Source organism: Anguilla rostrata, chromosome 2 (genome assembly GCF_018555375.3).
Source record: "Anguilla rostrata isolate EN2019 chromosome 2, ASM1855537v3, whole genome shotgun sequence".
Lineage (NCBI taxonomy): Eukaryota > Metazoa > Chordata > Actinopteri > Anguilliformes > Anguillidae > Anguilla > Anguilla rostrata.
Genome location: NC_057934.1, coordinates 25,529,178 through 25,543,466, shown reverse-complemented (window position 1 = coordinate 25,543,466; position 14,289 = coordinate 25,529,178). Strand labels below are relative to the sequence as shown.

The following is a 14,289-nucleotide window of genomic DNA, read 5'->3' as shown; positions in this document are numbered from 1 at the left end:
AATAATTCACAATTTAAAGAAATAACCAAACATTGTAAAAAGAAATAATTTACAAATGCGTAGTTTGGAATTGAATGAAATACAACACAAATGTTATTTTACATATAAAGGGTTTGATGTTTGTGTTTACGTTTCTCAAGCTGAGAGACAAATCTCCAATACTCCCCTCCTCAATCCCACCCTCTCTCTCTCCCTGTCTTTCTCTCCTGTTCTACCCTGTATGTCTCTCCTGCACCCCTATATATTGCCCCTCTCTCCTGCTGTCTCTCATTCCTGCCCACACTGGAGCTCATTAGTACAGTGCATCAGCTGGGTTGTGCCATGGCACCAGGCCTGTCCACAACAGTGTCTTAATCGCTGCTACATATTTAATGGGGATGGAGGGATAGCTGAGTCCCAGTGTACCAGCCTGAGCTGTGCTACAGCAGTGGCAGTACAGACCAGAGGCAAAAAAAATGGCAAAAACAGAGCTGCTCTGAAGCTGAGGCTGTGGGGTCTTCTGCTTGGTTCCCTGTTCTCCCCTCTCTCAGTGTCCCTCCCCGCCCTCTCTAAACCTTTTAGAAATAAGGTGTGTGCGTGTCTGTGTGTGTGTGCGTGCATGTGTGTGTGTGTCTGTGTTGCGTGCATGCCTGCCTGTGTGTGTGTGTGTGTGTGTCAAGTGATGTGAGAACAGGGCACACTCAGGCAGAATGGTGGTACAGAGCATTGAGCCAGCGAGAAATTGCAGCCCTGTGTCACCAGCAGACACCACTGACACCTAGTGGCCACATTACAGCACTGTTTTCTCTGTCACTTCAGACCGTCAGCTTTCCCACACTTCCTTTCAGTGGATGAGTTTCTCCCACTTGGAGAAGGATTGTAGATGTCACGAAAAACAAATCTCATTAAGTACATTCCTAAATTCCGAATCAGTCCACAACCCTGAGGTCAGCCTTTAACAGTACAGGGCTTCAGTAAGCAGGATGCTCAGTTGTAATAGCCATTTATTGTGTTCTTTTGAGCAGAAATGCTTATCAGTTGAATGAACAAAGATGCACTTGTGCTGTATATTTGCACATGGAACTTAGGAAGATGCTGTTTTAGCAGTCACAGGTGGCAGTTATGACAGGGGTGTTAGGCATATGTGGAAGCCTCACACAGGGTGTGTGCAGCGGTCACTGGCAGCCGGGGTCTTTGTCCTGGAGGGCTCTCCTGCCACATCCTCCACCGGCCCAAACGAATGACTCAGCCAGCCGGCCCTGCGCCCCGAGGTCACGCTCTCTTGAATGGAACCAAAGAGGAGGAAAAGAGAGGAAGAATGGGAAAGGAAAAGCCAGGGAGAGGGAGACAGAGGGTGATCTTTAGCCCCTAGTGTGCACTCTTGTCCCCCTTTCTCTCTCACGCACACACACGCTCGCACTTTAAAGACCTGGCTGCTTTGTGGTAACAGACACCTAAGGCATTCTATTTGCCGTCGCCGGGTGTTGGCCGGGGGTGAGTCTGGGGTTCGGGGTCACGCAGAAGGCAGCGGTCAGCTCCCGGTCAACTACAGTAGCTCATTATTCAGCCACAGCCCCCCCAGTCAATAGCCCAGAACGGAGCGTCGGCAGCCCCTATCCATTCTCCCTAATCATTATAAATGGGGAGCCACGTAAACAGCTATCATTACAGACACTCAGCAGCACACACAAATCCACTTTAAATGGCTATTAAGTTAAGGAGCCATCCGTAATCCCGGGCGCAGTTTGGGAAAAAAAGCTGGGGTCCGTTTTCCTTATTTCGCCCCTGCCCACCCCGGCCGTCCTCGCACTCCATCAGCTCAGAACGTTCGCCGCGTCTCAGCGCGTTCGTCCGCCGTTTCCTTAACCGCCGCGCGATCGAAGCACAATATTGCGCATTTTCAGCGTTGTTACACTGACAGCTCCCCCCCCCCCCCCACACACCCGTCCGAGGGTCGTAACAATTTTTCAGACAAGCGGTTCGCCGGCATGCTCGCATAAAGATTTGTTGGTTTTTTATTAGTTTTCTGAATGAACAAAAAATGAAGTGAGAAAAAAAAAAAAATCGTAAGGCAATAAATTTAAGAGAGAGCTCAAAGCAGTTTTGCATTTGCAGGCCAGTCTCATCTCTGTGTTTAACACCAGGATGTAAAACAATGGAGTGCAGATTGGTTCTGTTTAGTCTGGGGGTCCTTCTGGAAGACGTAACGAGAGGCGCAATTAGCTTGGGCTGTGGAAGGCCTGGCTGTGTATTTGTTGACGGGGTAGAAAGGGCGACTGAAGAAAAGGCGTTGTTTGTTTGCGCCCGTGTTTGTGTGGCGGGTGGAAAATAGAGAGTGGGAGCGCTGCTATGTGCTGCCGGCGTTCAGAAAAGGAGGGGGGAGAGTGTGTGTGTGTGAGTGTGTGTGTGTGGGGGGGCACATCCAGGCAGCGGGTTCAGCGGCAGGGCAATGAGACACTTCCTGCGCTCCATCATGCTGCAGGCCTGCCTCAGTCAGCTGGTGGCCGAGGGCAGACGCCCCATGTGTCATTCTTATTAACACTTCTGCCTTTACATAGGAACAGAGAGAGAGAGAGAGAGAGAGAGAGAGAGAAGGGGTGTGTGTGCATGTGTGCGTGTGTGTGTGTGTGCGTGCGTGTGTCTGTGTGTGTGCGTGGGGTCATTATGCATTGTGCACGCACACACACACACACACACACGTGTATCCCATCCATCCACAACACTCTGGGAAAGTGAAGAAAAGAAAGAGTAAATAAAAAAGACAGTAAAGAGAGAGATAGAAAAATGATAGAAAGAGTGAAGAAGAGGGGTAGAGCACAGGAGGGAGATGCAGTGCTGACTGAGAGGAGATAAGGCAGTGGGGGGGGGGGGCTAAGCTGTCAGTATTGCGATGATGACAGCAATGTGGCGCTCTATCCTTGCAGGACAGGCTCGCTCTACACGCTGATGTATGCAGCATTAGATTCCTCATCAAATGCTCTCCATCCCTGCTCATCGTTAGCAGCCAGCCGCCTCTGACACACAGAGCAATGGGCTCATCTTTTTTTGCCAGCCACTGCCAGCCAGCCCTCCACGTAGTAAACAAATGACATCACTGGCACACCGCAGGCGTTGCCATGGTGATTGCGCCCCCTTTTCTATTTCCTGGATACCCCGTGGGGGTCTCTCTATTAGCCTTCCTCCCTCCCTGCTCTCTGTCCCTCACTCTCTCACGCACGTTCTCTCTCTATCTCACTCTCTCTCTCTCTCTGTTTCTGCCTACCCCATCCACCTCCTTCTTACCCCATCAGCGGCGGAGTCATGTGGAGGTCAGCAGGAAAAATGGAGGGCCCTCGCAGCATCACGTTGCCGAACACTCGGCCCGAAGCCACTTAACTCCACGCCCCCGCCCGGCTTCGCAGTACATTTTACGAGGTTGTTTTTCTTGCCCCCCGCCCCCCCCCCCCCCCCTCCCCCCTCACCCTTCACCTCTCTATCCAACCCCCCCCCCCCCCCCCCCACTGCCCATCATTTACATTTCAAAAAACCCCACCCAAAACAAGGCAAAAGTAAGCAGAAGTAAACGCTGGGTTGGCTCCGGAGACGCGCCGCTCAAAACAGGAGCGGCACGGTGGAACGTGTTCCGTTTGGCACAGGCAGACGGAGAGGGACCTTCAACCGTGTCGTCTTTATGGATGCGTGCGGCAGCGCCACCTTTTGCTTTACACCTTCGCTCAAACAGCGTGGAAGAGTGTGGAAGTTCAAAGCAGATTTATATGTAATTCAGATCGAGAGTCTAAAAGTCATTACTGCGGCTCGCTGCAGTAAAACAGTGAGCTCGCCTTCCTGGACCCTGAAGTTCTTTATTGCAAGGGAGCTAGACATATTTTTGCCCTTATTCTCAAGTGGAATGTTATAAATAAATAAGTACAAATGGTACAAATTGCATGGCAGTCAGTTCGCTTTTTTATTGATTATTTCACAGAAAATTTAACTGAAATATTATGATGAGTCCCGTAAATGTCTTGTTTGCAGAAACCAAATTGCCTGACACATTGCACTGCGAGTTGACTTACAGAATAGGACAGTGACTGAGTGGGACATGGGGTCAAAGGTCAATTAAAAGAAAGAGGAACTACCTCCATCCAGAAAAAGCACTTTTCTCATCACTGCTGACACAATGGCACTATACATGCAAGGTCAGTACTGTTTGTTTCATTAAGCACCTCACTGCCATCTGTGTTCAAACCAAAACCAAAACACTCCTTCTGAAACGTACAAATATCGCAACAAATATTGTTTGCTACCAATTTTGATAAGTCATATGTTTTATATGTTGTTGGCATAATTTGTTTTCTCAAAACACACCATCGTGATTTTGTGAAATAGTTCCCAACCCCTTGAGCAAAATGATATAAATTTAATGGCACTTTTCTCTTAGTATTCCAAATTACAGCATTTCAATCAAGCATATTGATTCAAGCTCCTGAACAAAAGCATGTTCAATTGCCCAGGAAATATCTCTAATAACAGTCTGTATCCTGCTGAAAATAAAACCAATGGGTAGAGAGAAAGGGTAAGAGGGAGGGAGCAAAGGGGGGGGAGTAACAGTCATTGGAATGCATCAATTCTAAATGCGCCCACTCTCTCTTACAACATGTGTACTCTGTTTGAACTCGTCATTTTTCCAAAAGAGAGAGAGTGAGAGTGAGAGAGAGAGAGAGAGAGAGGCTCTGCACGCTTGAGAATCTCGTTCAGGGGCTGGCACACTGGTGATTTAGAAGTATATTAAAATGGCGATGTTGATAATCAAAAAGACCTTTCTCGGGGAGAATTTCAGAAATGCGGCACAGATGGGCAGGGGAGATAAATAAAAATGCCCGTCACATCAGTTGGGGAAATTGCGTTGCGATGCCCCCGGGGGACAGAGACTGTTTCCCCTCCTTCCCTCTCACGCCCCCACCCTTCTGTTTCTTTTCTTTTCTATTTTTTTTTTTCCATTATTGTTGAAGCAGGGTGGCACAGCCACACAGCATCCGTTCACAGCCCGCGCCTGCGTTCGCACGAGGGAACGTTGGGAGCAGCCCCTCCGCTTCGCCAGGCGACTCTCCCCTGTGAGAAAATCCCAGGTTGTGACTCACACGGCGCGTCTCTCCGTAGAGCGCCTCATCATTTCAGCCAGGGACAGCTCATCTTTCTCATCCTCCTTCCTCTGGGTTTTTTTTTTTTGTGCATTTCTGGGATTCTTGCTCTCACTCTTCGCTGAACTCTTCTGTTCTCTGTTCAGTGTTCCGTCCCATTTGGTTTTATGGTCATATCTCACTCTGTAAGGTCCTTTGACTCTCACATCCTCGTGCGCCAGAATTAACGTCTTTTGTTACTGTGGTTACAAAAGTTTCTGTGCTGATTTGTGTTTCTTACACTTTGTCTTGCTAGACAGACTGCAACCTTGTTCTACTGTCAAAAAGAGAATTCTCCAGTGTTTACAGTTTACAGCATAATCCCCACTGAAATTTGATGGGTTGCTTTGGATTACTGAGATTTCATTCACAATTATTGCCTTTAGAATTTGTGTAAATATTGTGTTGTTAATTGTCCCGTGTTCCCTATCTGCAAGCACTCATAATTTCTCATGTGCACTACGCCGCGCTGATATTGTAAGCGCGGTTTCCCAGACTCCTCTCTCACGCCAGGGTGGCTGCCAGGCCTGTCGGCAGACTCCAGGCACCAGCACACCCTTCCCCCTGCGCCATTCAGACGGCCCATAGCACTGTTCCTCTGCGCTCAATGGCTCCGGCTCTCATGTCCTTTCATATATTCCTTCCTCGCTCACATCCTTCTTAATCTGTGCTTTTCTGACACGTGCACATGCGCACGTGTACATGAGTGCATGTCTGGCGATGTGCGCGGGGAACGACAGTTTGCTCCTCAGTATTTGAACAGAGGACGCTGCATTGTTCGTGACCAGGCGCAGGCCGAGCGTCCCTGTATTCCAGCGGTGGACCGAAAGGCTTGGTCCCTCTGCGAACGACAGCAGCATAGCGCTTGGGAGAACGGCGGAGATTAAGCTGTTCGCCGGGCCCTCCAATCCCTCACCCAGCAGGGGGCACCCTCCAGGCCCCATCCGTCAGAGCCAGGTCTGTTTCCAATTCCTGCGGCCATCGGCGAAGCGCCGCGTTGGGAAGCCTGCTTTTGAAGTTCCAGGCCCGGGTGAACCGGAGCTCCTGGAGCGCTGATTTATGCAGGGAGCGCCAGGGCATGCCAAGGTCCCGTCAAACCTTTCAGAGGCTCGTCCCTCTCCATTTATCCCCGAGCCGGGCTGCTTTAGCTCATGCTGTGCCTGGTGCTCGAGCTGCTTGGAGGTGCACGCAACCTCCACTTTGCCTCGGCCAACCCGTCATCAGAATCGCCATCCTCCAGCTTTTCAGCTCATAGCTTTTTTAGGTACTATAAACGGCTGTCAGCAGGCTAGCAGGCTAGTTTTCAGGTAAGATGGCTGCCATATAAATGGGTAATGGGAGCAATGAAAACTAGCCTGCTAGCCTGCTATCAGCCAACACTCTGTCAGAACCACCATCCTCAAGCTCTTCAGCTCGTAGATGTTTAAGGTACTGTAAATGGCTGTTAGCAAGCTATCCGGCTAGTTTTCATTGGTCCCATTACCCCTTTATATGGCTGCCATTTTACCTGAGGCCGGTCAATGCAGTGTCCTAATCTCTGTGGCACACTGCAGCCTTTCTCCTGTGCAGGAGAGTTTGTGCCTTTCAGTGGCCTGTCAGTGCCAGACAGACAGATGGACTGCGCGCGCACGCCCTCCCAGCACAGCCAGCAGATAAGCGACCGGCTCTCCACACTGTCACTGTCTGCCGGTGCCTCCTCTTTTCTTCTCTGTGAAATATGCCCCTGATCTTTAGCGGAGTATCGATCCAGGAGCCCAGCCATAGCCCTGGCTCCAGAGGGTGGAGCACTCCACATCTCCGCAAAGTGAAAGATGTTCCGCGCAGCGTAACCGGAGTACGCAGAGTTTGTTAATATTGCCGAAGAAGAGTAAGCGTGCAAGGAAAGACAATTCTGCCAACTGAGCAGGTGAATATGTAGCATAAGAAGTGGCCAACACTGGGACTGAGTAGCTGTTGGTCCACCTTCAGGGGAACCCATTGCAACTTGGGGCCCACTCTTTTCAACCCACTGCGGTTCCTCGCTCTCTCCAGGGTGCAATGCTGGAGTGTCTCAACAGCTCTAACTATCTTCAACTTAATGACTAAATGGAGTTCAATGACAAGTTAAAATCATCTGCATCACCAGCAATCCATAATTAGCTTCTCATGGACAAATAACCAACTGTCACAAATATGTAGGCAAAGAAAATGTAATGCAATAATAATTATAACAGCAATGTGAATAATAATAATAATAATAATAATAATAATAATAATTATAATTTAATATCATTGTGGGATAGAGTGGAAAGTAAAAACCGTGGAAAATTTATACATGCAGTAATAATTTAATGGAGGGAATTCTAGAGGGAAATGTGCAACTAATATTATGACCATCTGGCCAACAATGTTCAATTGCTGGCAATGAACATGGTTATGAGAGTCATTTTAAATCATACTTGAAGTAATTGAAATGATGAAATCAAAGTCAATGGGGTGACAATGAGGGAACAGATGAGCCAATGGTGGATTGGAAGGTTGGCTTGGTCAGTGCCCTGTGGATGGAAGATGTCAGTACAGTTTAGAGCCCAGCAGACAGTGCTGTGATATGTATCACATCTAGGAGACTCTCTGCCTGCTGCGGACCCTATGATGGATGTGGCGGCAGTTTTAATAACTGCAGTACGCCATCATAAACAAACAGTTGAGGGATTGATCTGCCTTGCCTGGAAAGGACTCCCAATAGCCAGTGATCTGATTGGCTGGGGGTTCATTCATAGTGCTGCAGTATGTGTTATGCATGTGTGTGTGTGTGTGCGCGCGCACGCATGTGCGTGTGGTGGCTAATGGGGTGGTGTTGGGCTTTTATTTTAACAGGGTGTGACACAGACTGTCACTGGACAGGTTGGGCAGGGAGCTGGGGGATGGGGGATGGGGGTGAGGTTATTTGAGGAGCAAAGGGCCCCGCCAGGTCAAAGAGAGATGGAGAGGTGCCATTTTAACAGGCCTGGCCCCCAGCAGGGCACGGCGGAGCGTCTTGTGTGTCGTCAGCGGGTGAACAGCAGCGCGGGGCGGAGCAGAACCCCTTTATGGCAGGGGCGTGAGCAGTTGTACGAGGCAGATTTTGGGGGACCTGCCTCTACAGCTCTTGGGGTAACCACCCACGGAGAGGAGAACACACAATAAAGTTGCTTCCGGCAGCAGAGATGTGGACCCTGTGGTCCCATTAAGGCAGTCTGCTGCGCCCTGAGGTTCGTACCACAGCCTGGAGCGCGCGCTCGTTATGGACCAAGAGTGAGCAGAGCAGGAGAGCCACCTGATAAATAACCAATGAAGAAGCTGGAAGAATGCCTGGGTGCATCAGCTCCCGGCTTTATTTTTAATAGTTTAATAAAAATTACCATAATTAACCAACATCTGTACTATTCCGGGTGGGTGCAATTTGGCACCCAAAGATGGGAATTTAAATATTATCGCTGCAGGTTTAATGTTGTTTTAATTCATTCTGGCAAGCTTGGCCCGTGCAGGGAAAAGGGTCCTGTTTTTCAAGGGCCGGGCATTGGGGCATAGGCCGGCTGTGCTTTTACAGCTGGTGAAGGGGCCGCTCATTGTCTTTTTACATTGCTCATCACTTTCTTTATGCACTCGTTCATTTATTTACCCTCCCTCTGTCTGAGCGCGGCGGGTCCAGCAGCGAGACTGGAACAGCGGTAAACAACGCAATCTGTACTTCCTTCCCCCCGCATGTCTACACGCACAGTCTCGCGGCCTGTGCTGCTGGCCCGTGACGATTCGCAAGGGATCGCTGAAATAGTCAGCTGGTTTCAGGGGGGGACATCACCTGCTGCCTGCACTAGAGATAACCTGGGTTTGCTCTCTGTCCGAGATCTGTCTCTTTTGGCTTCGTGGACTGAATTTTATTCGCCAGAGGTCATATTCTGGTGAACTAAGCAGCATTTGCAAACAGGCAAGCTGAAATAAGACGACTCTCCTTCCAGGTGTTCACTTACATAATGAATTGAGGTCTTTTTCTAAAAGAAGTCAAACCTGTCTACTTTCCAGCCGTCTAAATGTGCGACCCTGGGAGTTTAAACCATTTCTGCCTGTTTAATGTGCAAAGAGAGAAATGAAACTGTCTCTGATTCAAGTGGAGATGATGTGTTGCATGGGAAGAGAGGCCCAAATCCCCTCAAAGCTACACTTTTGAGTCTACACAGTCTCAAGAAGCACATTTCCTAACTTGTTCAGAACTTGGATTAGCACAGAGTGTTTGGCAGTTGGAGGTGTTTGGTTTGCTTTGTGCCTCTTCTCTCATTTGTCATACTGCGCTTCAATGTCACGGCTGCAAGATAAGCGCCAAGAAAAGCACTGACATCCAACAGAGCAGCTCAGACATGCTAGGGAATGCATCCAATCCACGCGTTTCATGACATCTTCAAAACTGACAAAGTGTCTTCAGGTAAGAGTTATAGGTGGCTGTCATGGTGCACAGGTGTTTGGATGCAGACATCCTTATTCGTTTAATGGGTCAGACTCTGTTCTGTTTTCTCTTTTTTTTTACACCAGAAAACAAAGAACATTCTTATGATATTGCTGTGGGGGTGAAGCACTGCGATGCCATTATGACAACATTATGAGAACAGTTTTTTTCCTGCTCTGGTAGCGTGTGTTTCAGTGCTCTCCTGCTGTAATTGGGTTACTGTACAATAAAGGCGGGTAATAAAGAGTATAGCAATGCCACTGCACTGAGAAATATGATGTTGATCAATCCTTCACCCCCAGGCCCTCCCACACCCTCAGTGCCCCTTATCAAACCCCTTGGCACAAACAGGAAAATATATCACAATCAGCAAGAATGACACGTCATTTTAGACACATCTGCCATCTGTGGATTCAGCAGCTGTGCTACTGCGTGTGTGAGGAATATCACAGTGTGCGTGTGCGTGTGTGTGTGTGAGTGCGCGTGCGCATGGGCGTTCGTGTGTGTGTGTGTGCGTGTCTGTGTGAGTGTGCGTGCGCGTGTGTGTGTGTATTCATTCTCTTCACCAGTATGTCGGCATACTTTGTGTACTGTTGGTTATCTTTGCTCCTCGGTCTCTGTGCATCTATTTCTGGGTTCTTCATTCTCAGTATTGTGTTTGCAGGGTAGTGATGCTGTGTATTTTTGTTTCACAGGAGTATAACATCCATGGCTGGTGGGTGGGGGAACTGAATGGCAGCATCGGAATCGTGCCAAAAGACTTCCTGCAGCCTGCCTACATCCTGTGATTTCCAAGAGGTACCAACTACTTTGTTACATTCATACTAGAGTATACCACCATCATTTAATTGATGCAGTCTTAACAGTTTATATTGTATTACTATGCCTGATTATTACACTCTAGCTTTTCATTCATGCCAAGCATTGCTGCCATTCCCCTACATTACTTGGCACCACTGTATTGCTACTTACTATAATGTACAGTCTATGGCACCTGCTCAACAGCTGAATTAACGGTAAAGGTCTGTGAGCTCTGATGTGTAAGGAACTTGGCCCCACACACCACACAACTGTGTCGAGACTCACTAACAATGAACTCCACCCAGTGGCTAAATGTAGAACTGCATGCCAAGCCAAGGACATGCAGAAAATCTTTGGATATGCCCTTTCTGAAAGGTTTTGCAGAATCATAATTACAATTATTATTAAATAAAGGAATCATGAATGTTAACAGTAAGTGTTACATTTTTCATCACATATTATCACATATTACACATGTATTCATATTCAATAGATTTAAACACTAAAATATATTTTTTGCAGTAATGTACAGAACATTTTGCAAAATGTACAGAAACATTGTGTAGTAACAGAAAACCTTTAAACAAAAATGTTCTAAAAATCCATATTTTACATTAGTGGAGGCTGCAGATGATAAATTAAATGTAGAATGACATTATACACCTTACAGAGTAAAGGAGGTCACTTCTTGCCAACAGACAGCAGTTAAAAAACCCATGCAAAAATAAAATAAATTAAAATTAAATCTCAAATTTAGAATCTGGTAACATTAAACTCAACCTCAGCATCCGATGTGCTAACTGGGTCATGAACTTTAGAGGATCATCCAATAAAACATATTACGCGAGGATGAGAAATAATCCTGTTTTGTGGCATTAGTGACTCAGAAAGAGAATCACATTAATACTGGCTTATAGGTAGCAGCTCCACCATGTGAAACACAAACATTGACTCTTGAACCACAGTAATGACATATTGATTTTTTACAAAGTGACCAGCAAAGGCCTGAGACTAAGGGAAGCACAAGCACACGCATTCTCTCTCGCTGTCTCTCTCTCTCTCTCACACATACACACATGCATTCTCTCTCTCTCTCTCTCTCTCTCTCTCACACACCACGCACACACACACATGCATTCTCTCTCGCTCTCTCTCTCTCTCTCACACACACACACACACACACATACACACACCAAATCCTTGTCTGTTCACCCTCGGCCCAGAGGGAGAGACAGAGCTTGAGGAGATAAACACAGACAAGGTTGCACAAACACTGCCATGGTGTCTCATCTGAGATCTTGTCAAGGGCACCATGAAATTCCAGTGCTTGTGTTCCTGTGACCAATGTTTCACCCATATACGAGAGAGAGAGAGAGAGAGAGAGAAGAAAAGCTCTCACACACATAGCATGTTTCCTACACTCAGGACACTTACTCAGAGTAGTCCTCTGCAGAGTGACTCATCAGTATGATCGCACACATTAGTACTCATTATCTACAAATGCAAGCAGACTTCATAATGAGAAACTGTTGCAGTTGCTGTCCTTCTATTTAATTATAATTAATAAGGCAGACAAATATTGCATTTCAGTATATTCTAAACTTCATAATTTCCTTACAAAATTCTAAATATGCTGCCATGTAAAATGGGGTATATCAACTATGTTATGTTCACTTATAAAGCGACACAAACAGTATATATATACTGATACTCTTTAATCTTCTGAAAATTTATTAGAGGCATACCAAGATTGCGTTCACATTACATTCAATTCTATTCATATAGCCAATGCAACATATTAGCAGATTCATATCCAGAGCAACTTACAATGAAAGTACGTGCACCTGAGTTACGTGAGCAAATGTTACGTGTCTGACCCAGCTAATATCCAGTACAAAGTACAAGTATGCCTTCTAGTTAACGTATACAAAGTTAGAACCATATGATCATACAGATAACACCCTATTTAAACCAAAAGCATTCTCTAACAATCCTTCTATGATAGTCCTGTTTTATTTGTTTCAGGTCTCTGTGGATGATGATATGGGAGGTGCAGTGACACGCCTTTGCTGAACACTTGAACGCTGACGACTAACTGAGATTGCTTTTGTTGTGTGGAACCTAATATAATACGGAATATTGACACAAGTACCCCAGGTTTTTTTTAAATTTTTATAAAAGGATTAAGGATTTTCCCTTTATTCTACCAAGCCCATCATGGAAACACATGATATTACACAGATATCCTGAACCACTCCATAATGTACAACAAAGGATGAATCCTTAATCATAATTCTAAAATCTTATTTTAGATTCAATTACCCTGTTAAATGCTAGGTGCAACCATACAAACATGCATTTGTATAAAATTATACCTTAAGGGTCATGATGGCCAATAATCAGAACATTATTGTAAACTGAGAATATATGTTTTATGTGATGTTTATCTTAAATGTACTTTACAAACATTTGTGATTTTTACATCAGTAAAGGCCCTTTCTAAAGCTTGTTTTACAATGGCATTGTTTTTATGCAATAAACATAATTCCATGAGACATACTATAGGCTCATGTTGGCCACTAGGTGTCAGGAGTGTTCTAGAATAGGACAGATTTGTTTCAGTCTACAGGCCTGTATCAATACACATACTAAACATCAATAGAATATTTCTTCACTCTATGTCCTAGCTGGCCTATGTCAACTGTTACACATTATTTGCAATGTATCCAAGTTTTTTTCTTATTGTGCACCTGAATTGCATACCTCTCTAAGCAATCTGTAAATGTACTGTCCATATGTTAAACTCTGGCAATGTAATAGTATATCTATTGCCAAACCAATATTTTTGATTCTTAACCAGATTTGAATTATCTAGCCTTATGCTATTTTAACTGGAATACACTTCCTAGTTTTGCAATGCTTTTGCTACTAATGTCTTTATCAAAATTAGTATCAAAAGAAGTGGTTCATTCATTTGGTTTCTGTGTAAGACATCTGTATATAATAAACACAAACTTTTAAAGTACATTGTGAAGTATACAAACCTAGAGGCTTAATATGGATTGTATAAATACCAAATATTGCTTTGGTATTTATTTATTTATTTTTTTTAAACAAGCTCTCAATCACATTACAGGCATCAGAATATAAAACATGCGTCAGTGCTCAACATGTAGAATAGCATCTCTTCCCCAGAGCTCTCCTGAAAGCCTCACTTTTCATTGTCTTTCATTAGTCCTCCCAGCATGATATCACCATTCATCTCCTCGCCTGCATCCAGCCTCCTTTATCTGTCAAACAAATCCTTCTGACTTTGCCCACCCCTCTTTCAGAATTCTTCACATCCCCCATCTCTCAGTCTCTTATCAGCTTCATGTTTGGCCACGCCTCTGCGTACATCTCGCCTGCCCTCCTCATTGCCTCCTGTCTGTGTTCTCAACTCCCCCCCCCCACCCCCACCCCCCAAATCTCTGCCACAGGAGGATGGGGGTGATTAGGAAACTCTCCTACCTAACAGGCCCCTGCAGTCCCTGTGAATAATGGGCTAATTAACTCAATCAGATGGGGGAGGCACAAGATGAATTTCACTATCGCTCACTAACTTTTCTCAGAGAATACCTGCCCCGAAATGTTATTTTCTCCAGCAGGACGCATCTTAGGGCCTGCGTGGCCTTGCTTTCCCTTCTTTGTGTACACTAGGGGTTCAGATGCTAGACCTGGGGTCTGTGGATTTGCGGCCCTACAGTGAGCATGGCGATTTTTAATTCAGTGTCCTGGTAAAAGCCTGTTGCAAAAAGGGTGTATTGTAAGCATCGCAGAATGTATGAAATGTATGTATAAAAAGCATAAGCAGTAAAATTCTGATAAAAAATGTGATTTATTTTCAAATCT

The 14,289-nt window shown here is 45.9% G+C and overlaps 1 protein-coding gene across 2 annotated transcripts in view; it reads left to right on the top strand.

Moving 5' to 3' along the window:
- Positions 1-13,504, top strand: part of skap1 (src kinase associated phosphoprotein 1) — a 178,227-nt gene extending 164,723 nt beyond the window's left edge. For both annotated transcript variants that reach the window (XM_064321408.1, XM_064321407.1), the window contains exons 12-13: positions 10,293-10,395; positions 12,424-13,504. In XM_064321408.1, the coding sequence (XP_064177478.1) occupies positions 10,293-10,385 (93 nt within the window). In that variant the 3' untranslated portion in view covers positions 10,386-10,395; positions 12,424-13,504. The remainder of the gene's footprint in view (positions 1-10,292; positions 10,396-12,423) is intronic.
- Positions 13,505-14,289: the final 785 nt, after the last annotated feature.